This window comes from Hippoglossus hippoglossus, chromosome 15 (genome assembly GCF_009819705.1).
Source record: "Hippoglossus hippoglossus isolate fHipHip1 chromosome 15, fHipHip1.pri, whole genome shotgun sequence".
Lineage (NCBI taxonomy): Eukaryota > Metazoa > Chordata > Actinopteri > Pleuronectiformes > Pleuronectidae > Hippoglossus > Hippoglossus hippoglossus.
Window position 1 is genome coordinate 8,637,591 of NC_047165.1, and position 27,285 is coordinate 8,664,875.

The following is a 27,285-nucleotide window of genomic DNA, read 5'->3' on the forward strand; positions in this document are numbered from 1 at the left end:
CTGCAGTAGAATGAATATTTATGCAGAGACATGATCACTTTAAATGGTTTCAAACTGGAAACACGTTCATGTGTGAGCTGGAAACTCCCAACCAGAGATGATGTGCTGCAGAAAACGGAATAGAAATTCAGCTATAAGCATCACAGGCTTAGGGTAAGTTACTGTTACATAATCACAAGACAAATAATTGCTTATCTGTGACCGGAATCAGTTTCTGGTAAATACTGGCTCAATTTAATCGGATGCTAAATCCTCACTCAATTTAATCAGATGCTAAATTCTCACATTCATACACTTGATGACAGTGATTTCCATGATACCTCTGATGTTTATGAAGTATATTTATTTTCCCTGTGTTCTATGCATTATCTGCCCTTAGATGTCAAAGTAGTTATGACATATTCAATTTGAAACACTGCTGATTCTTTCACTTTTTTTCTGTCCTAATTGTCTTGAACATAATAGTTCAGCTTTTTCCACTTTGCAGAGTTGTTATGATAAATAAATGTAATAGAATCTGACCAGAACTACACCATATTCATTGTTTATATCTATATAATGGCCCATTGGGTAATTCTCCTTAAATCATTATCAGTCTTATATTGACAATATACGTTTTCATTTCCTTGTGTTATATATTTTTTAAGTAATGTTTTTCAACAGACCAAAATCTCCCAAACTGTTATGACTGTTACAAATTAAACAATAATGATTGAGTCAGACAGGAAAGACGCCTGAGAACGACAGACCCCCTGAATGTTTCATTAAAACTAAAATAAATGAAAAAGCTACCCTGCTGATCTCAGACTCGTTCAGGATGAAATCACACCGTGTTCACTTCCACACTGGTAGAAAAAGACTAATTACTGCCTGAGTTCTTTATTAAAACAACACCTTGTTTTTCTGACCCCCGGGATTCAGTGACCTTTGGTTTTAACTGGTTTTATTTGTTGTCACCATCGGTAACTGCAGGTGTCACCCAATCAAATGGGACTGAAATGTTCCACGTTGCCACTTTAAAATGTATTTATTTGGCAGCAGGACGACTCCATTAACTCAGCGCAGCTTCCACTAGAGGTCAGCAAAAATTGCCCAATTATACTAAATGATTTGTTTTTGTACCTTTGAAAAGTCAATAAAAGCCACAGAGGATTATCCCACATAGTGTACAGTGGAACATTAGTCTGTCACATTTTCTAACCGTGATAAATAACGGCAGAACTATTTATCCCCTTGAGATGCTCAACAACCTGGGCAGAGTGGAAATTCGCTTACCGCACATCCTGGGGACAGAGGAGCTTTTACCTTTGCTGCCCTTTTAAGAAAACTGCCGTCACGTTTTTCTTGGAAAGTCATATTTCTAACTCACGAGCCAGACATGCAAAAGCCACTTGCTGTGAACAAGTAGGAAAATGTGACTCATAATCTGAGCAGTGGAAGCAGCAGCAGCAGAATAAAGACATATATCAACCTGTATACACAATTAGGGATGATATATATATATATATATTAATATTTGTTCATGCTAGTAAAATACTACAACAAAATTCAAAACTGTATAGAACAATTTCTTTATATGAACACATTCTTGCATTATAACACATGATACATCTTCTATGAATTGTCAACGTTGTTTTCTCCATTGTCTCAATAGATAAAATCAAAACACTATTCCCTCTTTGCTCATATTCACAGTTTCTCTGAGCATGTGAAGGCAGCATGACAGGTTCACTGTAACCAGCAGATGGCTCTATCCAGAAGTACAGAGGAAAAGTGTTCAAACCTTTGGGCCACTTCTTACTTCACTGTAAAGGTTGCCCCTATTGATTTTATGATGTATTGACCCAATGCACGTTGTCCTTTATTTATAAATTAAAGTAAAAAAAAGATCTCCCAATAGCATGGAGCTCTGAAGTAAATAAATATGTCAATGGATATATAAGTTTGTACTGTGGCATGATATGGCCTGTAAAAAACACAGAGTTTGATAAGGTCAATGTGAATTCATGATGCAAACCTCAAGAGGGACACTGCAGGAATGTTAAAGTCTTTCTTAATGTATTGAGCAAACGTCACAAGCTGAAATGTCAAGCACCGTAAGGCGAAAAAACAACAAGAACGAGTGTTTTTTTTAACGCACAAAACTGCCCTTTATCGTCCAGTGGTGCAGGAATGTGAAGGATGCGGAGTGTCCACCTGATCCGCTGCTGTGCGCCCAGGGGAGGGAGGGTCTCCACCGTTTCCACTCCGGCTGCCATAACACGGCTCAGCTCGGCTCGGCTCAGCTCGGCTCAGGCGCTATAGTCAGGGGGAGAGGGAGAAGACGACGGGCATCCTCAGGGAGATCTGCCGGAGACATGTTCACCAGGGGAACCTAGACGCGTGTTTTCATCGCCGGCTGCGGTCAGATGATCCGACAACTGCGCGCGGTTTGTTATCCTCAGAAGGAAATAAGAGAAGACGTCGCGGCGAGCAGGGAAGACACAAGCCGACATCATCACCACCACCACCACCATCATCATCATCAGCCGCTGCGCCGTGTGAGGCGAGGTCATCACCGCAGAGAACCACGGTAAGAAAAACAACCCGGTACCTTTTCATCCATCTGCGGATTTATGCGTAAAACGCCAACTGGCGTGTGTCTGGTTATTTACCAGTGCAGCCTCCTTTTTGTTTTTTTATTAAACACCCCTCTCATTGCAGCTCTGATGCATTATGCTCCATGTACCTTATAATAAACACACCGCATTGTAATTCACTAAGAAATTACGCGTTTGCTCCAACACCGTCAGGAGACGCAGGCCAACAGGGATTTTTACATCATGGGTATTTGTATTCCGCCCACGCCGCCTCTCCTCCACACAGACAACATGGACCATACCCATAAATATGGGTTAGTGGAGCAAATCCTCACGCCCTGCGACCACCGGCGTGCCCCATGTGATGCCCCCCCCCCCCCCCCAGCTTTAATCGATACTTGTGTTTTACATTTACAGCAGAGCCATGTGAGAAATGGGTGTTGTTTTTTTAAAATCTAGATCGGTTTGAATGGGCGCATCGAGCATGCAGCATCCTCACCGGTCTAGACTGAGGATGCTACACGTAGTATACATGTCGTAGTAGACTGGGGCCTGTAGGCTGCACACGACAGCAGCCATGCTGGATGCTTCAGCAGCGTCAGGTAACACCTGAGAGCTAATGCAAAGGCATGTTGGAGTTTTAGTGTCAAAATAAAACATCTTCAGAACACATCATCTCTTAGTTTTTCTGTATATTTGCACCATTTCCCAATGTGGCACAAATACTGACACGTCAATATGGAGCACATGAGCAAACATACATGAATTATAAATGTCCCTCATTCACAATAACTCAACCTTCACTTCCCTCCCCGATTGGATGCCCTAATAAAAGCTGGTTGTTAATTTTAGAATTACTTCATGCTCCTGGTGTGTCGTCTGAATACCAGGCGACGTAGCCCACATCTCTGTCGCCCTGGGAATACGAGAGCTATAGATAGACGCAAAGATTAATTTCCTCATGATGACTTTTCAATATCCTAAGGTGAGAATTATGCTCATTGTTTTAAATACACACACACACACACTGGCCTGTTTTTAACTGCTTTAGCCAAACTGTGACTGTTGGCTGCTGTGAGTGTTATACATTGATATGACACATTGATGTGACAGTGTGTGTAGGCAGACATTAGTTATTGTTGAGTCAACATGACTTCTCTGATTACACTCGTGAGATCGCCCATGTGCTGGAGGGGTAATTCACAGGTTGCCATAGATGATGGATGGTGATGGTCATAAATGCGAATTCAATACTTCAATTCAAGTGTAAACATCTGGGCTGAGAGAAGAACTGAGGAAAAAGCCAACGAGGGAGAAGAGGGAGTGGAGGTAGAAGATAAAGTATAGGTCAGTGTGAGCATATTAATGTGCCTCACAATATTCTAACATCTAATTTGTCATGTGATGGCTCTGGAATCCATTTTGTTTCACGTTGAAGACTAGAATGTCAAAGGCCAAACCCCAAAAGTGCCTCATGAAACCACCTTTAAATTCACTACATCCGGTTCACTATTTTATTTTGTATTATCTTGATTAAACTCTTTAATCATGACTTGGACCTTTAGTCATTTGCGCTACTCAGAGTTTAACCTAACCATCTTTTGTTTTCATTAGAGTTTCTGGGTGCTTACCTTTCATAATTCGCTGATTCGAACTCTCTGACCTTTGTCACAGTTGCCATCTTTACCTGCCATTTCTACTGGACATCATTGAAACAAGCGATTACCATCCCAGATAAAGACTTTATTAAAGTGTATGGATCGTCTGCATGTACCCACTGAGTGCCATAAGCTGTTTGGTGAAACAAAAGGAAACATTATGAAACACTTGATTGCACTGCAGTCTGGCTGTCTCTGCAGTGTTGATTATGATGAAGTGTGTTGGATGTAAATGAGTGCGCTCCTTGTGTATGCAGCTGGATGTAGGCCAGGCTCAGTTAGAAACACTCAGTCACTGCATCCACACATTTTAATGAAGAACCGTCCACTTCACTGTCACAACCATATTTAGAAAAAAAGAGTTTCTTATTTCACATTTAACCCCTGACTCTGAGTCTGGCTCCTGTTTGACATATATCATTAACACATCTATTTCAAACTCAGCTGCAGGCTGCCCACGGTCAATGGCTCTTCAGTCGACCATGACTTGTGGTGCTCATGTTGTCGCCCTGGGGGAAGAAAGCGAGTGTCCATTTTAATGTCGGCTAATGCACTTAAACAGATAGAGATGTTTCAGGCGACACTCGTGGTGAAGCAGTCACAGAAAGTAAAACTGAACAGAACCATACACACGGTGGCCCTGAGGGATCAACACACTACCATTTAAGAAAACTCGTGCAAATAGACACAACACATGCAAACACATGCATGGCAAATAGAAAACGCCCTGCAAATACTCATAACACAACCAAATACTCACAATACTTAAATACTCACAACACAACTGTGGTGGTGGCTTAGACAGCTGCTCCAGGTGAACCAGGGACAGTTGATTGGCACAGCTGAGAGTAGTTGGCCAATGAACTCTCTGGATTCAAAAGGCAGCAGCAGAGACGCCACACAGATGAGGACAGACACATGAAGACACACATGAAGACAATCATGAAGACAATCATGAAGAGACTGGAGAGAGCTGAGCCAAGAAGCCAGCAGAAGTTTCTGGCCAATTTAAGTTGAGTTTTTGAATTTATGGGAGACCCTGGTGCCAATTGCCACAACAACCAAATCCACACAACACAAATACTGTCAACAGAACCAAATACTCACAATACATAAATACTCACAACACAACCAAATCTCTTGCACTAAACAAAACCTTGCAACACATACTCACAACTCGTGTTGTGAGTACGTTGCTGTTGTTATGAGTACTTGGATTTGTTGTGAGTATCTGGATGTGTTGTGAGTTGTGAGTAAGTGTGTTATGGTTATGACTGAATTGCATTGGTTCTGTCAGTGTTTTTATCACTTTTACTGGACTCTGGTGAAAGAAGCTAACTTGTTATCCTGGGTCGAGCCGAGTGTTGAAGCTGTGATTGCGATGCTTATTAACTCGTGTCCCTGGTTTCACCTTTACTCTGCCCCAGAAGTGTCATTTACAGAGTTCTCAAACCTGAAGCTGGGGATTACTCTGCTCATCCTCTGATATTAAGCCATAAAAAAGTAATATATCTCAGCTGTTAGAGCCAAAGCATTGATGTTTGAGGCCCAGGTCCCGACCAGTCAGTCATAGTTCAGGATTCATGTGAGCAGGGGGTTATATGAAGTCTCAAACTGGCTCATCTTTGCAGGGGCACTGAGGGAGAAACATCTGTTAGTGTATTTTGTCAAAGACACAACTCTTTCATCTTTATCTTGCTTTTTGACTGCTGTTGCCCTTTCTGCACTTTCTCTGCGACCGGATTTACAACCATACAGACACCCACCATCGTCTGAACCGGCGTGCAAGTGTGAAATTAGATTTTCTGAGCCGACTGTCGAAAGTACAGTCTCGACTCGCTCTCGACACTGAGCTTTATGAATGGTTACTGCACCCATCTGCTCTCTGAAGACCTGGTTTACCCCCATTATGAATAAAAGTGTGGATTCATCATATCAGGAAACAACGTGAGACTCCGGGGTAAAAACCATCAATATTGGATTTGTGTGTCAGGATGCCAACATGCGAGTGGAGTAAAAAACTTTTTTTTTTTTTTATTGAATTCACTGAATATGTGGGGTTTGTGAATCGCACACCTATGATTTGTGCATATATTTTGACCACAGTTAAAATAATAACAATAGCATATGTAACTCGTATTCAATTATTAACGGTGATAATAGATAAAAGAAATGGCATTATAGTCGTGCTTAGCTGCCGTCCTGTGTTGCCTGTTTGGGTATGAATTAATGATCGAACCACAGAGTGCTGGGTGATGACTGCACTGCCGTAAAACTTTAATGATCTGCATGTTTCCCCTCTTAGTCAATGGGCAGAGTGGCACAGAAAGGAAGTGCCTGTGCCTGCAGTAATCGTATGTGCCGTGAGCACGTCTCCGTCTCCTTTGGACTGAGTGTGCAGAACAATGCTCTGTGTGAAAAGATGAAGACGGGTTCATAAATGTCTCCCACAGGACTTTTAGGCAAGTGAAATACGGTATGAATAACTTAACGTATTTTATACATTTTTTATACCCATTATCATTTAGCTCGGGCTTTTTAAAATTAATAATAATATATCATGACTAGCCTAGTTCTCGTATTGTCACTTCAGTAAGGCACATTACCTATTTTATCTATTATTAATATCTTTGTATCGGTGCTTAACTGATCTTTTCTTAAACCCACTGTATAACAACGCAGCTCCTTTAAAGAACAGCCACAGTGTGTAAGAAGGCAGCGAGTTCCACTTGGGAACTGAAACAGGCTCAGATCCGGAGATCCCTGCTAATATTACCATTTCTGCCTGGTCGCTCCTTCACTCATCTTTGATTGACAGGTTCAGTGACGAGATTTACGTTTGTGGGCCAGGTCAAAGGTCACCCGAGCTGTGTAGAGAGAGAATTTTTTTCTCCATAAAGGTTTTCAGCTTGACCTTTTTTAGCATCGCCACATTTACCACATCTACATATAGAATTAATGAGCCGGAGAGAGACTTTAATATATAAATATACAATACGAGGGCTGGTTACAGATGATTTATAGTAAATGTAGACTTCTCTTAAAGCAACGCTATGTCACTTTTACTGAGCAACAGCGACCTCTGCAGCTAAATGTGGGGACAAATTGTGCTTTTTAGTGATAGAGCGGTTTTCTTATCGAGAAAATCAAACCCTATCAACATTTTGAGCGGACATCTGACTTCGTAGTCCCTCACACTGAACTATAACAACTGAACGGTGGATATTACCCATGATCCCATGCTTCCTGAACCAGACGAGCTGCCACTGTAACAAATACACCAAACACTGTTCATGATGTTCTTAAATTACTCATAGTTTCTGATCTACAGCTCAGCATTACTCTTGTAAGTTACACACTTCTCATATAAAGTATATAGTGTTTCTTTAAAGGTTCAGTGTGCAGGATTTAGTAGCATCTAGTGGTGAAACCTCATATTGCAGGCAACTGAGTCTCCCCACACTAACAAATATTGATAAGTGTTGTTTCAAAGGTATTAACTAGATTTTCCTGCCTTTAGTGATCCTGAAATCTCTTCTGGCTTATGGACTAAACTTGACTTTTGTTTCTTATAATGGAAAAAGTGTAATTTGTGTCTCAGTTGTCCCCCCCAACTTTATGAAAGTAAACTAAATCATATAAAGGACCGTTTGACCAGATTTACAGTTCTCAGGTTAAAGTAGGTGCCTTTAATGGCAATTATTTTTGCAAAATTAGGAAAAGTTGAGCAGTTCAGGGGGGGAGAGAGGTGTTTTCCATACCTCGTCCGTTCATGTCCCTCGCCACAGCTCAGACTGAGGCCTCATCCAGCCGGGTCCGGTGACTCATTCACCTCCTCTGCTCTCTGCTCGGCTGCGTCACACCAGCCAAGTGTTAACAATATGGCTTTGTGTCTCACACACCTGTGGGCAGCGGGGCTCTGGGAGAGTGGGAGTGAGTGGGCAAGAGGAGCGTGCTTTCCTTCCCAGACTCAAGCTCGACGATTGAATAACATCACAGTAACGTCTTTGTGTAAATAGTGAGGAATTAATTCCAGCATAGTTTATGTGGTGTCCATGTCGCACTCGAGGACGGATTAAGGGCCGTGGGCGGCTGTAACTTTAATTTGGAAGAACAGTTTGTGAACACCACTCTCGTGCTTTTACAGTTATTAGATTTGAAGATCATTCTTGCCTTGGCACACACACGAGGAGCTCACACACATATTTTAATTTGGTACAAATTAGTTTTGCATGGTTGAAGATAAATAGCTTGTTAATGTTTTTGCTTTGCTACAGTGGATTCTGTGAGTTGCAGCAGAGGAGAGAACAAAGCAGTAAACAGACATCGGGCATGTACAGCACAAATGGCTGCGTGCACACACACACACACACACACTCTCAGAAGACATTACATTGATTTACATTGAGATCCTGGAGATTAACTCTTACCTTAACCTGTTACTTGCCTAACACTAACCCTAACTTAAACCAAACTTGAACCTAATCCTAACCTTAATTTAACTTTAAAACATGTCTTTAAATGTAATGATTTACGTTATGGGAATTTGCTCTTTGGCCCCATAATGTAATGATAATATATGAGTAATACCTGGACCACACACTCACAGACACACTAACTCAGCTGATTAATTGCAGTCCATAGTCGTACTCTAAAGACAAACCATGCACAGATGCATACTCCCACACACTCCACTTCTCTGTTGAGTATTACCACATTTCAAGCTCGTCTGTCTCAGTAACATGTAGAGTTGCTTTGGATTTTAGTTCAACCAATGTTTTTTGCTTTATTTTTGCAGGTTCTTATGATCCCTCTGTGCCTTGATCCCAATCTGAAGCCCCCACACGCCTCAGAAAGACCTCAGTCACCGCCACTAACCTCAAGTCATCTCCTTATCTCGCACTTTTATCGAATCCCTCGGAGAGGATGTGAGTAAGAGAATGCCTGCGGGTAGAAAACCCCAGTAAATCCAATACAGTAAAGGAAGTGGTGTCACGTGGATGCTATGGACTGAGGGGGTCAACTGAAACCAGATCTCCCTGGCTTTACTTGGAAATGTAAGTCTTTTAATAATCCATCTGACCACAGTCTGTCTCAGGGAATCAATTGCTATTCATTCCATTAATGGGAATAATCCAATAATTACAGTGTCTGCTTTCTGGGTGAGACTAATTGGATTTCACATCATTTCTTCCCATTGATTATTTTGACCTTTAACCGAGCAGCAGTTTGAGAAGATGAGCTACAGATACAGTAGCATCCTCCACAGTATCGTGTCTCTTTGACAGGAGGTTTTTTCTATATGATGCTTTGTAAGAATCTTGTATTTTTTTTTTTGAAAGACAGCGTTGTTGCAAAGCCTCTGTTTTGGAAGATATAGCAGTGACTTAACAGACAGTGCAGCTTCATCCTCTTTACTGCGTCTGTGTACCGAGGATGTCTTCCATTATGGCTGTTATCTCTGAACCCACAATCTAGACATTTATCTCCTCAGGCTCCCCTCCTTCCTCCTCTCCTCCCCTCTCATCCCTCTCATCTCTGCTCTCCTCGTTTCTTTGCTGCCACACTCAACTGACATGTGTTTGTGCTCTCGTTCCATCCTTCTCCTCGGCACTTGACAATGGAAGCGGTGGCTCTTTCTGGTATTCTTTCTCTTTTTTTTGCTCTCTCTTTGTTCATCTTCTCTTTGGAAACAACAAAAAAAATGTAACTTTTATCTCTCTGCGTACAAGACATGCCATCCATTCCGTGCCGAGCACAAAATGTGGATCTGTCTTTGAAGCTGTATTGATCTGGGGGAAAACTGAGACAGGATTGGATGCTGTTATCTTTCTAATACACTGTTTTTGTATTTTATATCCACTTTTATCATTTCAACCACCTCTATAAACACAGAATTCTTTATCTTTATTCTAAAGCAAAATGCTACCCGGCAGTATAAAGGCCATCCATATTGTTAACAGTATTCTTTGTGTGTCGCTGGTGTTTGTCACACATACACAGCAGTGTAGCTCCAGATCAGATCAGGATCCATAGTTCAACATGCATTACATGTGGCAAATATCCGTGAATGCTTGAATACACAATGTCACTGATGGAACATGTTGAATAATTTAGAAATCATGCATTTTTCAAATGAGTGATTTCAATTGCAGGGAGCTTTTAGCAGGGTCGGGTCAGAGGTTTTGTTTACGTGCCATACGTCATATTTCAGTCGCTGTGCAATGGGAGACGTGTGGTGTGGTGGAGCGACAGTATACAATTTGGTTAAGTGTTCATGGAATAGGGTTGTCGGTCAGATGGTTCACCACTTTGGTCCTGATGGAAATATCTCCATAGACAATGGACTGATTGCAGACACACTGAACTAAAGTACTGAACATGGTAAATACAGTATATCCACTAACAGGTTCTATGGGTCCATTGAATGCTGGAATTTACTACATGCATCCATAATAATAATGTGAATCAGCAATGTAAGTGCAGATTTTATTTAGGGTTGAGCTCAATTTCTTTCATGGAGTGACACGTCACATACAGTACCAATGGAAATCAGGTATATGATTGAACGTGTTTTCAGGTTTTTCACTACTTTACAGATTTTAATATGACATATAAAAACCTTATAGTCAGCCGATTCCCATTGGAAACTCATCTTGTCATTGCTTTACCCACGTTTTCTCAGCCCTGTGCAGGGTGTCTGGCCCGATGTCAGCTGGGATTGGCTCCGCCCCCCCCCCCCCCGTGAGATAAACAAAAAAGATAAGCAGTATAGATAATCTGTGGACAGATAAAATGTGCATGTCATTCATTATTTAAATGAGGTTTAACTAAGGTCGGGAGCTCAGCAGGGAGGTATAATGCTCATGCTGTGATTTAAATATTCAAAACGATGTAGCGGTGTTTGCATGGGGACGTGTTTGCGTTGTTTCAAACTGTGATATTTACGTTGAAGCTGAGGAAAATCTGCCTTCCGGTTACATCCTGCCACATGTTTCATGATGGGATGAAACCTTCCCCTGCGCAGCTTTAGTTTGAATTAATGATAAAGACGAGAGAACAGGCTGCAGGTTCACCACAAGGAGAAGACACGTTTCTTTGGTTTGGCGTTTCTATTTCTGATCTCGATTTCAGGTTGTTCGCGTGTGAGCCGCGGTAAGGGAGACGTTCAGCGTGAGGCAGAACAGATTCATTTTCGGGTGCTGTGACTCCTGGGATTGGAAGTCTGCAGAGTTTATCTCACTGAGGCTTTTTTTTTTTTTTTTTTCACCGAGGGAGGGTTAGGTTTCACGCGCAGAGCTTCATCATCTCCGTTCGTAATGTTAGCGTTACGTCATGCGCGAATGGGGCTGATGTGCTTCTGCACTCCAGACTCAAGTGATGCAGGATAATTTAATTTACTAGGAACATTTATGTCAAGCAGGTGCTGGGGGTTGAGGTAAGCACACTGATGTTAGTATTTCATTAAAACAGAAAGAGAAGCAGGGACCTGGAATGAATGATGCAATAGCTGGTGGGGATGGCGAGGCCAATTATACCAAAGCATCTTTTCCTTGTTTGGAACGGGTCTCTGCAGCAACTCATCTTTCATATGAAGGTCGGATGATGTCACATGCTAATTAAGTTATATAAATAGTGTAAAGTAAGTGGCATGAATAATGAGGTCAAACTGAGTCATGGCTGCTTAAATGAAGAGGAATGTGGACTTTTCAAGAAGAATCCAGAGGATAAAAAAAAGTAAATCGTCACACAAATCAGCGATTTAATGAGCGACAGCAGCTGAAGTCGTGTCCTCGCCATGACTCGGCAGGTTTCTCACTTTTTAAGGCCTCTGAGTTTGAACTGAAGATGTAAAAATTGTGTTTACTATCAAGGACTTCTGATGCTTTGTTTGTGTAGGATGACACTGAAAAGCTTTTCAGTGTCATTAACAACCTTGAATTTGCTGCCAAATATTTTTAGCAGCAAAACAGCAGCTCTGGCTCTGGACCTTTGACCTCAGAAAATGAGTTGATAAGTGACAGTATAGTGTAATAAGATGTCTGATATTTATACTGTATCAACACATAAGACTCAGTTCTATATATTTCTCTTTTCCAGTTTCTTTTTTGTTTTGTTTTTTAGTTTGTTTGTAGGCAAGATTACGCAAAACATAACCTGGTGGAAGGATGTGGTGCGATGTGGGAAGAACCCTTTAAATTTAGGTGCGGATCTGGATCGGGGGGCAGATGTTTTTTTAATTCGTTGATTTCAATAATTCATGGATCTTTGTCAGGCTTGTTTAGGGGACTGATATTTATGAATGTGTGGAATTTTATGCAGATTCAAAAAATTTTTTTAGATTTAGCGAATCTAAATGTGGTTTCACAAGGGGACTGTTTCACCTTGACAGAGATGTGCGCTCTACTGAGTGCCATTCAGTGCAGTCACTTATAGTGGTGGCACATTCAACACATTTTTCATTTCACTCCTTTGATTTCCTAGATATATACGCTGTACATACTGCAGCTATTGCCAGGAGATGACAGATTTGCAGTGGCCCGTGCAGTGACCCGTGCGCACAGCGTGCCTTGCAGCACGGAGCCACAGGATGGGTCAGAGTGAGTGGATGTGACTCGCACAGTGGGGTAGAGCGGGGAACAGGTGCCGACGCTGTCAGCTTGTTAGCACCGGACACAGAATTGGCGCCTCCGACAGAGTGAGGCCCATATGCAACACATAGCCTTTGGCTGCGGGACGTATGTACAGGAATGCACACATGTGAAATGAGTAAAGGCCGTGTGTGTGTGTGTGTGTGTGTGTGTGTGTGTGTGTGTGTGTGTGTGTGTGTGTGTGTGTGTGTGTGTGTGTGTGTGTGTGTGTGTGTGTGTTGCTGTCTTGTGTATTTTGATATTGCTCATCACCATGATTCCTGGATAGTAAGGGTAAGGAGTATTTGAATTGTAGACTTGAAATATAGGCATAGGACATGAATATGAGGGCGTTTTAGTGCACCAATGTGTAGCACTGCTGCATTGAGAGTCTCTATAATGAGCAGAGAACAGAGCTCCTAATTTGTTGTTTTAATGTCACTTTATGAGTTTTGACATGAATTTGGTTTTTGAGCACATTATTAGAGGATTATTATGTAGCTCTGCCTTCTACAAAAGCTGTGGGAGATATAGTTATGTGAAACCCCCTGGGGTTGTGTGCAAGACATTCTCTGAAAGATCACAAATTAGGCCCCTAGATGACCCATTTCTGGAAGAGCTAAATTGACACAATGAATTATTCCATCCAGTCTCATGGCCTCCATAACGAGTAGGGAACTTAGAACAGAGGATGAATTAGGGCACTCAATTCTTGCTCCTCTCGTTTATTCCATCAAAGCCATTTAGACAGATCTGCCCCGTTCGCCCAATTTATTCTGTGATTTCTCACCCTCTCATTTGGAGAACGAGGAGGGAGGAGATGGATGTGAGTTTGGAGAAATGGGCTGCTACATTTTTTGGAGATAATAAGACACAAGGATAATGTGTCGGAATCAATTTAATTCTGGTGCAGTCGAGAGGAAGTTGTGACGGGCCTTCCTTTTGGAAAGTCGCTCCCAGAGCTTCGCCCCCAAATAAATCAGCAGTGGCTCCCAGCAATGAAATAGAACAGAGGGAGAGTGTGAATGTGGTTTAGAATAAAATGATGGTTCACTGCAGAGGGATGGAAAGAGGGAGATGTTTTAATGAAGGGACAAAAAAAAAGAAGAAGCTGAGATTTAAGATGACAAGTTCTCCCCGTGTCTGCGAAGGTTTTCTGTGGATACTCCGGCTTCCTCCCACAGTCCAGAGCCATGCAGATTGGGTTTGGTTAATTGGAGACTCGAACTGACCGTGTGCTTGTTTGTCAGTGTATGTTGACCTTGCGATACACCGGGGACTGTCCTGGGTGTAACCCCACCTCTCAACCACTGTCAGCTCCCACTTAGCAAAATTGTTTTGGCCCCAACTTGGCCCACATCCTTTATCCGGCCCACATCTCACATCTGGCCTACATACCTTACGGACTGCCGGCACTTAGGCGGTTTGCCAGATCTGGGCCACAAGTAAAGCCATAGCAATTCCCCATGTCAACCAAAGGTGGCCCGGATTAAGTTTGTGCTATTTTCACCATATTTACCACATGGGCCACTTTAAATTCACATCCAGATTACACCTTACCTAGATGCTGCATGTTTTTCCATCCATTTTGTCCGGGCTACAAGAATACTAGAGGTGTCCCACATCCCTATGCTATCTGAGCCGTGATTGGTTCTAGCTCCACACACGATCCTCAAAAGGATAAGCGCTATAGATGATAGTTGGATGGATGAAATAAAAGGAAACAACACCATCTGCTCTTCTTCACATACCCGACAGTACAACCTATATACATATGTTTCCACAGCACCTTGAGTTAACCTTGTTGAACAGTATCACTATTCCGTTGAAAAGAAAAAACGAGATACGTTGTCCACTGTATTTAAAAACAGGCATCACCAGCGTGGATCACCTCTTATTGTCCCTGAGCTCGATGCTCTGCCAGGCCGAACCACATCAAAGTCATCACAGCAAAATGAGACGGCTTCTGACAAAAATACCACTTGAGCTCAACTCCACTGTGAAATCCAGCGGCTCCGTGGGGGATGCGGTTGTGTGTCACCTGCGCGTTAAGGCCTCCTCCCCGGGTTTGATGTCTGAATACCCGGGGTTATTTGATATGCTGCTGCTCTTTCAAGTCGGCCTGACAGGACGAGGCTGCGAGCAGGTTTCCCACAAGGACTTTACCTGCTCAGCAGAGAGAGAGAGAGACACAGACATCACTCTCGAGCCTCATCAAAGCTGAGCGGCTGCTTCCTGCCCTCTGTGAGCCTGCACACATTTCATATTGGTGTGGCGCCTCCTGGTGGAACATGTGAAGAATTACGTGTGTAAAACATCTAGGTAAATTGTTCTGTTTTTCCTCCACAGTGACAATGGTGTTGTTTCTGATCGGGATCTCCATCGCCGTGAATAATTCATCTCATGAGAACCAAACTGCAGGTAATTGTTGCAATATCTAAAAAGCAATTGTACATAAAGGTCAGATGTGAAAGTGAGATCTTAACTTTTGAAAGATGAAATAATTTAATAATTTCCTCGTATCAAATCACATCACATTTTTGGATCAACATCTATTTGCAAAAAATAGAGTTTTTTTCTTTATATCTTATACAATTCTTATATTTTCTTTATATTTTGTAGTTTTTGTATTTGTTAAATTTAGATTTTTTAACAGTCACATTATAACTAGGGGCTGTTTATTTAACTTTTCTGAAGAGAGAAATGTAAAATTTGAATAAATAAATATATCAAACTCTAATGTATTCAGGGGTTTTGATGCTACATCCTTACTTTGTCTAAAACATCTGATTTCAAGGTAAAACCAAAAAATATATATATCTTAAATTCACTCATCATGTTATATCTCAGATTATTTCTCAGTCTGGTGGCTTCAAGAAAGAAAAAGTCCAACACGTAAACCTCCAATTTAACCTTTTTAACCTTTGAACAGAGCCACACTAACAGTCTTGATTCTAAGCTGAGCTAAATGTGTCCTGGCTGTAGTTGCTGACACGAGAGTGATGTGGTTTGTTTTTATCTGGTTGGCAAGGAAGCAAATAAGGACAAATGTTCCCTATAAATATCATAGTATAAATATAGAAATATGTTTTAATGTATTCTTGGATAAAACTAATGTGATGCATTTGTTTGTTTGTTTTTATCCAGAAAACCCCACCCACCAGGGGGATCATGTGCTCCCCTCCACTCTGGTCATATCCCTGCTTCTCATCATCGTTGTCCTGCTGACGATCTACTGTCTGAGGTGAATAATAAGTCTGCGCATACACAGTCACTTCCTCTATTTCACGGCTTTCTCTCTCTCCCTCTATTTTATAATGTGCGTGTTGAGTGTGTGTGTTGGGTCAAGGCATCAGGGCGGGGGTGGTGTGGAGGCAGGCGGCGTGCAGTGGCTTATGGGTAGACAGCTGCACCTCATGTAAGACAGCAAACAAAAAAAACAACTAGGTCAGGTCAGGCCAGGCCACAAACACACAGTCTTTCTTTCAGACGTCAGGTGGCGACATGAGGAGGAACAGCTTTGCCTCTCTCAGATGGTTGATATCAGTTTTGGTATTTGTTCTTTGCCTCAGCTTTGCTTGATGGCTCAGGGTTCTCTAATCTTTAGCTTTTTTTATTTAGAAAGGTCTACATCTTCTCTTTTGTTCATTTCTCTCTCTGTGTCATTACTGCAGGTTCAAAAACCACAGGAAAGCTCTCGTTACCTCGGTGGATAAAAAGATTCCGAATGGCTTCTTGGAGGAACAAGGTACTGCTGTGCTGTACTCAATATAACCGCCGGTGCATGAAAATGTAATGCAGTCTTTTACTTTTTATTCCTTTTTTTATTTGATTTGTAGATTTACACTCTTTATGGACTATAGGAAAAGTTCCACCATCTGGAGTCCGACGTAGCTGGCATGGTTTTGGAATCTCCTTAGCTTTCCCAGCACGTAGGGAGCCATATAAACTTTCACTTCAAGTAAAAAATAAATAAATAAACACAAAGGCCAAATTCTGTTTCAAGCAGCAGCAGCCGCAGCACCACCATGTTTACGACTCAAGAAATCATTTCTGTCTCGTACCCACAGAAGTAGGAAATCTTAATGGCCATCGGGCTTGTTTTTGCAGGTGCTACGAGAGCTTGTAATGTTCTCCATTGGGAGACGTTAGCCGTCTGACCGCCATATATTCTTTGACACGCAGGAGAGCAGACAGTGGTCCTTCTCCCCCGATCTCCCTCGCCATCCAAGAGGTACTTCCCCATCCCGCTGGACTCGCTGGAGGAGGAGTACCGGTTACGCTCTGCAGACGACGGCAAACTCTTCAGAGAAGAGTTCAATGTGAGCCCAGAGTTAGATTTTTTGGACTTTACATTATGTTCTGTACCTGAGTACAATTTGTTTTTTTGTCCTGCAAGCACAGAGCAAGAAAACTAGTAATAAAATGTTATGTTAGTCGGCTGTGTACCCGCGGTTTTTATTTTTACCTCACGGGAATTGGGTTCTCTTGTTATAGTCGCTGCCGTGTTACTACCACCATGGGTCCTTTGAGGAGGCGAGCAGAGAGCACAACAGAGAGAAAAACAGATACCCAAACATTTTACCATGTGAGTGAAGATCCATATTCTGCAGCAAACAATATTCATGTGACCTTTAGGCTTCCAGTTTTATCCATCTCTAAATCTAACGGAGAAGGTGATGTGGGCTGAAATGAAAAATAAGAATCGACTTTTTATTTACAGGTTGTTGATTTATATTATTTTTTCCTCTTTTTTCCATAGACGATCATTCAAGAGTGGTGATGAATCATCTCGATGGACATCTGTGCTCTGACTACATAAACGCATCTTACATAGACGTGAGCGTGAATTCAATTTGAGCTTTAAATGCAGATCGGGCTCCGAACAACTGATCACTGATTCTGTATTTTGTTCACTCAGGGTTATAAAGAGAAGAACAAGTTCATTGCAGCACAAGGTAAATGTACATTTTGGCTTGGTTTAGCATTTTTGGGGCAGCTGTGGCTCAGGGGTTAAGGAGGGTTGTCCACTAACCAAAAAGGTCAGCGGATCGATCCCCGGCTCCTCCAGTCTGCATGCCTCATGCTGAACCCCGAATTGCCCCTGACATCAGAGTGTGAGAGGAAACAAAAACCGCAGCAAATAGAAGCGCTGTATGAGTGTGTGTGAGAATGTGACTTCTACAGTGTAAAATACACTCCCTTTAACATATTTTAAATAATTGTTCTCATGCATATAATTGAGTATATGACTATTAGAATTAATTCTATTCATGATTTTGTTTCAGGCCCAAAACTCGAGACGCTGTCCGACTTCTGGCGGATGATTTGGGAGCAGAAAACGACAACGATAGTGATGCTGACGAATCTAAAAGAAAGAAAAGAGGTTAATTTGAGAATATTCTCCTTCTGCAACCCCATCGCGTAGGACGTGTTATACATTGAACTTTGCCCAATCCACGTGAACTCCTTTTGTATTCTCCCGAACCAAAGTCATAAGCATAATTTATTTGACCCCTTTCCCAGACGATCCGTACAAAGTGTCACCAGGCAGGTTACGCAGCGTGGCATTAAATTTAGCCTCACAGGGACAATCAATTGAGAGCTCAACAGCAGGTTTGATAGGGCAGAATAGAGGCATCGGGGATCAATGGCGGAATAATTGTTGATAAGATCCTGAGAGGCTTCATGATAATTAGTCTGAGAATCTAGTTAATGAGTTGAAACGTTGCCGTGAAGATCGTATTGACTGACAGAGTCGCACAAAGTCCCCGTGATTGCTTTTCAATTGGACTGTGAAATACACAAGTCGCATACACGTTTCTGTGCAAACAATATACGCAGTAATACAACAAGCTCATATGCAATACAGCTGTTGTGTGTTGTTAGAGGCGTAGACGCTGTGGGTCCAACAAGGAAAAAGCTTGTCATCGTTGTGTTTCTCTCCTCAGGACAAATGTTATCAGTACTGGCCGGAGAAAGGCTGCTGGATGTACGGGAACGTCAGGGTGGCGATGGAGGACGTCACGGTGCTGGTGGACTACACCATCAGGAAGTTCTGTGTTCAGTATGTAAGTAAAACATTTGAATCTGCCAGTGGCGGAGCTAGGATTTTTAGTCAGGGGCCATATGGGGGCCACAATTTGCACTCGGATCAATTGAATATCTAGCATCCATGCAGTTGTCCCTTGTTCAAGCACATTGCGAACTTCAAAAAAGCTTAGAAAATAAAATGCTTAACAAATGCTTATATTTATTCTTAGTATTGTAAGTAAGTGACTAGTTTATAAAAAAATATACCAACGTTAAAGGGGGTCCTCAGCCGAGCTCAATGCCCCCCCTGGCCCCGCCCTGGCCCCACCCCCGCCCCTGAAATCTGCATATCAGAACATTAGTGATATTAATGCCTCACTTCCTCAACATAATTATTATTTAAAAACATATAACAGTGTCTCATTTGCTCCAGCATCGACTTTCCTCTCAGCACATCAGTGCAAATGTAATCACTGTAATACTGTACAGACGGAACAAGAAAATATTCCCCTAATAAAAGAACTCAAAATTAAATCCAATGTCACTTTTATTTAGACTGAAAATAATAGTCTGTTTTTCCAATATGGTTCTTAATATAGTTCTCATTTGCTATAAACATCTGTTATGATAATAGCGAGATACTTATTAAAAATTTAAATGAAGCAAAGCTGCATTAAGATTGTGCAAAAAAACTAATGTTCCCCATGAGGAAATAAGGACATTTTAGCAAACGGTAATAATATATAAAATATAATGAATAAATGAAAAGCAGAAAATTAAAGAATACACTGCAGGTGATAAACACAGCGTACAATTATCAGTGGGTTGGAGTATTTAATGTACAGTAAACACTGTACAAATCTGCAGTTTTTCACATCTTGTCGTCTTTACAAGTTTTTACACACAGGCGGTATCATGTGTTTCCCTTCTGGTGATTTCGATTGCCGAGCTCGGTGCCATCTCGGTGCACCGCCGAGCCCTTCAGATTGAAAAATTCACTTTGTTCCGCTCTCCATTTGAAGACGCAGAAGTGCAGAGATCCTCCCCGACTCTCTGCGACTGTGCCGTAGCTCTGCAGCACGAGCCCACAGACCGGCTGCTTTTACATTCTGCTCCCTCTGAACGCAGAGCAACCGAGTGTTCAAGAGAATGAAATTAACGTTCTCCCGGGAGACAGTTCACGAGACGTACGCGCGAGGAAGACGCAAACCGGTACACGTGTTCAATAATTAGACTCTGGTATAGACAACAAAATGACAAATACATCTCGCAGATTGTCTGAGGTTACTTTCCCAGCAGGTGCCAGCGCTTTACTCGACTGGCTCCATACAGAAGGGCACTTGAATGATTGCTGTCTGTGATATTTCTGCGCAGGTATAACCTTTGTGTGTCTGTGGTTCACAGCAGGGCAGCGACGGTCCCCGGGCTCCGCGGCTGGTCACTCAGCTCCACTTCACCAGCTGGCCAGACTTCGGGGTGCCGTTCTCGCCCATAGGCATGCTGAAATTCCTCAAGAAGGTCAAGGCTGTCAATCCGTCCTACGCTGGACCCATTGTTGTGCACTGCAGGTGAGACGCGTAGCATTAAATATAAATATGGTTTACAAGGAGAAATATGAAGGGAATCTGAGTCCATTGCAGAATTGCTGCACAGTCTGCAGAGGAGAGTGCAGAAGCTTTTTTTCTTCTATACTTTTATTTATCATTTTAGAGGAGGAAACACTTTGGAGGTGATGAATATCTTGTTTTGCAGCAAGTATGTGCGTGAAACTGAAATGTGGTGTTTAAATAATTAACAGCTCTAAACTCTTTTAATAGTGCTTGTGCCTGAGGCTCCTTTTTTTTTAGATAATGAGAGATTGAAGGTGAAATTCTTAAAATTTTATTTAATTTTAAAAGGTAGATTAAACAAGTTAACTTATAGGTGAATTTCATTGTTGGTAAAATGAATACGAAAGAAAGATAAAGTAAAGCTCATTGTAGGTGAACTAAACCATCAGCACATGTATTTCTACCTCTGCCAAAGAGGTTATGTTTTCACCGCTGTCAGTTTGTTGGTTGGTTTGATGGTAAAGTAGATAACACAAAAACATGGATCCAGGAAATTCTTATTTTCTCCATCTTTATCTTTGCAACAGAAGGCGTTTTTCAACATTTGTGTTGATTTCACAGAGAATATTTTTAGGGGATTGATATTTATGAGTGCAGATCCAAATAAAACTCTGAATTGAGGGAATTATAAAACGTGATCTCTTCCAGACACGTTCTTTATTGGCTCGCCTGGTATGTGCATTTGTTTGTCGGGTCAATCGTTGTAAAACCCCACTAAAAGAAATCTGCAACTGATTGTAGCAACTGCCGCAACAGGTGCTCGGGGACTGTTGTTCTTGAATGGGGCCCACTGAAGAGACCTGGACGCCCCGCTGTGGAATCCCAGCTCTGTGCTCCCGGAGGTGTCGTCCACTCAAATGACTCTTGTAAATCTATTAGGACTTTGTTTGGGCTTCGGAGGTGAAGCTCTTTTACACATGCTCCAGGCCCACGTCTATGTTTGGAGTACAGTAGGGATACAACGGCTATACACAAGCAGCGAGACCGCAAAAGCATTTCTCTGCAATTATATCATCGGCGTTTTTTCTTTTCTGAGGAAGAAAACAGTTTCTTCTATGATGTTGTTGTTATTGCTCTTCGGCCGATATAAAAACAGTGTGTGTGCAAGAGACAGTGAAGACCTTGGGCCTCCTTCTTGTTTGTGCTTCTGCAGTGCCGGGGTGGGGAGGACTGGGACGTTCATTGTCATTGACAGCATGATCGACATGATGCACATGGACCAGAGGGTGGATGTCTTCGGCTCTGTGAGCAGAATACGAGAGCAGCGCTGTCAACTCATCCAGACAGATGTAAGTGTTGACCCTCTTCCGATCTGTTGTTCCTCGCGCTGACAGCTCAACTCGCTGCTCCAGTCGCGGCACAAACAAGCGAAGGACACGCGGAAAAAAAAACAACCATGTCAGTGTAGGAAATACTTTGGCGGCGAAAGTAGCTGCTTCCACTTCCTCCAGCCGTTGTTCTTTTTTTCCTCCCTCCTCAGATGCAGTACTCCTTCATCTACCAGGCTCTGCTGGAGTACTACCTGTACGGAGACACGGAGCTGGATGTGTGCTCTCTGGAGGGCCATCTGCAGAGGCTTCACAACACCAGGGCGCCCCACGACAGGCTGGGCCTGGAGGAGGAGTTCAGGGTACGAAGAAAGGAGCTCAGTCTTAAACATTTCAGTCAGTAATGAATCGTCCCCATCGGCCTGCGCCCTGCATGGGTATATTTTCATGGAAAACTTGCCCAGGGTGCCGCTCGTGGCAGCAGTAACATAAATAACAATGCTTTGTATCAACTAAAACTTTATATGGCACCACCATCTGCCACGTAGAATTTATTGTAGCTTGGTTAAAATTTCTCATTTTTGTTCCTCACAGTTCCCTAAACACTGAATGAAATTACCCCCTAATGCCTCCTCTTCTTCTCTTTCTCAACCATTAGGACATGTTTTTGTCCAGCGTCTGTCTTTTTACTTGTTAGCATTTTTTTAGTTTTTGCCCTGGCATCAAAAGTCTCCCCCCCCACACCCCCCCACACCCCCCTCCTGCACAGATGAAAATCAACTTTTTGATCATGTCATTCATCTCGTGTTCTCTCCCCCCCCCCCCACCCCCCCACCCCCCGTCAGAAGCTGACCAACGTTCGCATAATGAAGGAGAACATGAGAACTGGGAACCTCCCCGCCAACATGAAGAAGAACCGTGTGCTTCAAATCATCCCGTGTAAGGATCACTCTGAAACGCCGAACACTTTCATAATACATCACATCCGAAGCAACATCAAAGTCTCACACTGCTGGTGATTCCGCGGATGCCGTACACAGATATCTGGCTAATCCGTCCGTGTCTGTGTGATCAATGACATTGAAACAGGGCTTGTATCTTGACTCAAAGTTGCCAGATGAGGGGGTGAAAGCTCGGGTACAACTTTTTACAGGGAAAACTTATATAGGTTGAAGTTTCACTTTGCAGATTTTCCCTCTATCAGCCTCCTCCAACTTTGATTTTATTAGGAAAGTCTTTTTCTTTTTGCAGATGATTTCAACCGAGTAATACTCTCAGTGAAAAGAGGACAGGAGTTCACCGACTACATCAATGCCTCCTTTATTGATGTAAGCACTCCCTCACGACCTCCTGTATAGATTTTTCCCATAGAAGTGTTTATATAAAGCTCATTGTTGCCTTTACAAACAATGCAAAATATTATGTTTGCCGCACTCTCAAGTCTTGTTTACTGGATGATCTGCCCTCCAGGGCTACAGGCAGAAGGACTATTTTATCGCAACCCAGGGCCCCTTGTCTCACACAGTGGAGGACTTCTGGAGGATGGTGTGGGAGTGGAGGTGCCATTCAATCGTTACGCTCACCGAACTCAAAGAGAGGGAGCAGGTACAGTGTGGTACTCGTGCAAAAGTAAAGGCATTTAAGCAGCATCTTTTTGTATCCCGCCGCTTCATTTCCTCGCACACATGTCGCTGTTTTATATTGTTTGTGTGGTGAAAATATGGAAAAAAAATATAAAGGCTATAAATCTCTCAAATGTACCTCGATTGTTTTTCCATCTGACCCTGCCAAACCAGGAAAAGTGCTTCCAGTATTGGCCATCAGAGGGCAGTGTAACATTTGGAGATTATTCCGTGGAGCTGACTGCTGATACACAGTGTGAAACCTTCACGCTCAAAGACATGGTGCTCACCTACAGACCAGTGCGTAATGTTTTTATTTCAACAATTAAAAAAAATCATTAACACACACATTTTTAATCAATATAAATTCTTGCAGAATAAAGCATTTAAAATTGTGGGGAAATGTATTTTTTATTTTCCATTTTCGTCTGGATGTAAATAACTGTACATTTTTCCATCTCACCAGGAAAAGAAGTCACAGCACGTGCGACACTTCCACTTCCACGGCTGGCCTGAGATCGGGATCCCGGCTGAGGGACGGGGGATGATTGACATCATTGCGGCTGTGCAGAGGCAGCAGCAGCAGTCTGGAAACCGTCCCATAATCGTGCACTGCAGGTGAAGAGCCTCACTTTGACAGTCCTGCAGCTTCACACAGACTTTCTATACAGCGTGTTACATTATATATTTGCCCACTCACCTTTCGTTCTCACTGTGCATTTCTCACCCGATCGCTGCAAACGGAGTGATATTGGAAGGAGTTGCAGTTTTTCCGGACAAATTTTTTCTTTTCTACAAATGTCTGTAACAATAAATTCCACATTCTGCCTCAGTAGACCTGGTGTTCTCTGCCTAAACCATTTATGTGATCCCTTATAAAGACTTAGCAGTGAAAGCTTTGATCAGAACCTAGCTTCAGGTGAAGTGATTCTAAAGCAGCATGCCCCTGTGGGATTGATCCAATCCACTGATTCACAGTCAATTAAAACCTCTCAAAGTGAAATCTCCTCTGACTCCCACTATGATTAATCTGATAAGATGAGCTAACGACAGGAAATGGTGTCATCACTCTCTTCTATTCCTTCATCACCACTTGTCTAAGAGGGGCTTTTTAAAGCTTTTTCTCCGCCCCCCGGGAGCGGGGCTAACCCGCTGCAATCCCCAACGTCTCTCTACACTTCTCCTCCGAATCGCTCTCGCTCCCTCTCTCTGCCTGTCTTTCTCTCTCCCTCCCGCCATCATTGTAAACATTGACTCAGTCAAACACAGAGCTTCCAAACTGATTAGTGTTAGCGTTTGGATTAGCCTCTCTTTAAGTGGGGATGATTATTAGCACTATTACCCAAAGGTCACCTTTTCTCTGGCAAACTTTTTAATTTGAATGGAAAAAGAATGCACTGCTCGGATTGCAAGAGTTTAATTGAGGCATAATTGTTTAAGAAATTTGGTTAGAATTAAAAAAAAATCAGCTTTTCTAAATTGCCCTTTTTTCTTTCTCAATAAATCATTGTCAAAGTTACGTCCAGGAGGAGAATTGTGTGTTTGGATTGCTGATGGTTTTTTGTCGTATATATTTCAGTGCCGGTGCAGGTCGGACCGGCACCTTCATCGCCCTCAGTACGATCCTGGAGAGGGTGAAGGCTGAAGGCCTCCTGGACGTCTTTCAGACAGTCAAGAGTTTACGCATGCAGAGACCACACATGGTTCAGACTGTGGTAGGTGGAAAACAACTTAATATCAAACCTGCTGCGCCAGAGCTCTCTGCTTATCCACATTTGTGTTGTTTGGAACCATTTTTCGCACACTAACACTTTTCCTTTTCACTCTCCCCTTCCAGGAGCAATACGACTACTGCTACAGAGTGGTGCAGGATTTTGTTGACATTTTCTCAGACTACGCCAATTTTAAATAACAGCTGTCAGATATTGTTTAATGTATAATTTGGTTTGACTAACTTATGCAATTTTTTTCTGAATGTTGTTTTCTACCGCCAGCTTTTTTTTTTTTTTACATTTTGCACAGATGTAAAAAACTGTTGTACAATACTGTAATATAACGGAAAACATCTGCGCTTCAGTTGTCTCCTTCAGGAATGGTTCATCTTCAAGTATCATAATGTAAAATTAGAAAAGAATAATTTTATGAGTGTAAATGCAACGTTGTTAGGGTCAATAAAGTGTGTAAGAGGAAATAGAGGAAATACTCAATTGTGTGTTGTTTATAAACACAATACACAATTGAGTATCCTAATGTATTACTCGCTTCCTAATGTGTTGATGTGTTGAAGAATAGGGTATTTATTTCTTCTTTATTATTGACCACAATGCCTTTGGTTTACATGACTTATTATTACATGTATTTTATGCTGCCACTGAAAATATTGGATTGCCATGAAGAAAATAAATTGTGTGTTTGATAAGTCGGATGAGCTGATTAATGCTGAGGGATATCCTGTCTGACATGTGTGGATAATATTTATGATTTAGTTTGTAGCTCTAACAAAAACAAAGAAGTCGTGATATATATCGCTTTCTGTTCGACCTCACTTCTGTCTGTGAATAACTTAACAGCTGCTGCCTGTTGCAATTTTATTCAACTTCACCAACTTTCTTTATTTTTTTATTTTTTTTATTTTGCCTGTGGCAATATTACTTAGTGGATTGGCGCCTGACGCTGCAAAATGCAATTAGCCCACATTGGAACAGGCAGAAAATGATCCATTATGACATGAATCCAATTGTGTCATTCTTACAAAAGTTTTGCAGCCACGTATCAAATCCACGCTTACAAAAAATATGATGTGTATATATATATATATATATATATATATTAACAAGCCAACTGTACACTTGCATGTTTGCATACAGCAGTGCCATATTGATTAGAAAACAGCTCTGATCATGAAATACTTGTCACCAAGTGACACAATTGTAATAAGGATAAGCCAGATGTTTATGTTTAATTGAAATATTATAGATGCATTTTTAAAAGGTGTATTGTTTTTGAATGTGGTCTCATGTGTGAGGATCCTTTCATTGTTTGTAAATTCACTCCTCAGAATATTATATTGAAAGCAAATGTACCATAGTTTTAGTTTAGCTTGCAGATGAGTGTAGGAATCTGGGTGTACATGAAGTTGTTGATAATTGATGCAGCTGAACCTTGTTCGTCCACAGGGACGGAGATGAAAAGGACGGAGATGAAAAATGTCTGGGACAGTGAAAAAGTATTGAAATCAAGAACCAGTGCTCCGCCAAAATATGAAATATGCATGCACAGGCATTTGGACATATTTTGACTATGATAGTTAGTCTTAGTTTCATATTTAAACACAGAAGACCCAACATTTCTGCAAAATCAAAAGCATATATTTTTGCGAGGCTTCTGCTTACATCTTTGTAGAACAGTAAGCGCGGAAGCCTGAAGTTTGGGTGAATAACTTTCTACTGTGTTTCTACTGCCATTATTACAAAAGTCATAAAATGGGTTTATGGCACGCTGATCATTTTGTTTATTTAGTGTACATAAATTCCTGTTGTGGTCATTAATCATCACTAAGGTTTACTGCATTGTCGACTCCTTTTAATGTACCGTCATGCTGAAAGAATAAGAAACGGGGATCAGGCGACAGCCAGGCCTCGCAGCCGATGTAACATAAATGCACAAGCATCTTGTTTCAATGATGTTGCTGCCTTTCGAATCTGTATGGGTTTGAACTACTGTTTGTTTGCTAAGAGCTGATACCAATAAATAATAGATGAAGACAAACGTCAGATTCCATCTTAATGTCTCTTTTTTTGTCAACCTCCCACACACGCATTCAATACAAAGATTTTTTTGTATGTATATATATATATATATATATATTTAATGCTGTTTGAGCCC

General features: G+C 41.8%; 1 protein-coding gene across 2 annotated transcripts; it reads left to right on the forward strand.

Annotated features, from left to right (window-relative positions):
- Window positions 1-1,995: 1,995 nt before the first annotated feature.
- Window positions 1,996-27,180, forward strand: LOC117775663 (receptor-type tyrosine-protein phosphatase epsilon-like). Of its 2 annotated transcripts, none has more exons than XM_034609003.1 (21): window positions 1,996-2,572; window positions 9,036-9,294; window positions 15,217-15,288; window positions 16,015-16,111; window positions 16,542-16,615; window positions 17,053-17,189; window positions 17,365-17,455; window positions 17,630-17,706; window positions 17,789-17,825; window positions 18,156-18,253; window positions 18,819-18,938; window positions 20,308-20,468; window positions 21,664-21,799; window positions 21,991-22,140; window positions 22,624-22,717; window positions 23,030-23,106; window positions 23,249-23,383; window positions 23,575-23,700; window positions 23,867-24,018; window positions 24,980-25,115; window positions 25,238-27,180. In XM_034609003.1, the coding sequence occupies exons 3-21, from the start codon at window positions 15,222-15,224 to the stop codon at window positions 25,310-25,312; spliced, it is 2,040 nt and encodes a 679-aa protein (XP_034464894.1). In that variant the 5' UTR covers window positions 1,996-2,572; window positions 9,036-9,294; window positions 15,217-15,221; the 3' UTR covers window positions 25,313-27,180. The 2 variants fall into 2 exon arrangements, with proteins under 2 accessions (XP_034464894.1, XP_034464893.1); XM_034609002.1 differs by having other exon boundaries at window positions 2,002-2,572; window positions 20,305-20,468.
- The last annotated feature ends 105 nt before the right edge of the window (window positions 27,181-27,285 follow it).

What these genes read in the sequence shown, in the direction of transcription:
- LOC117775663 (XM_034609002.1), top strand. Translation starts at nt 15,222, where the DNA reads ATGGTGTTGTTTCTGATCGGGATCTCCATCGCCGTGAATAATTCATCT. An exon ending in CAAGTTCATTGCAGCACAAG is followed by an intron (nt 17,826 to 18,155) that starts GTAAATGTACAT and finishes ATTTTGTTTCAG; the next exon opens with GCCCAAAACTCGAGACGCTG. An exon ending in CACACATGGTTCAGACTGTG is followed by an intron (nt 25,116 to 25,237) that starts GTAGGTGGAAAA and finishes CTCCCCTTCCAG; the next exon opens with GAGCAATACGACTACTGCTA.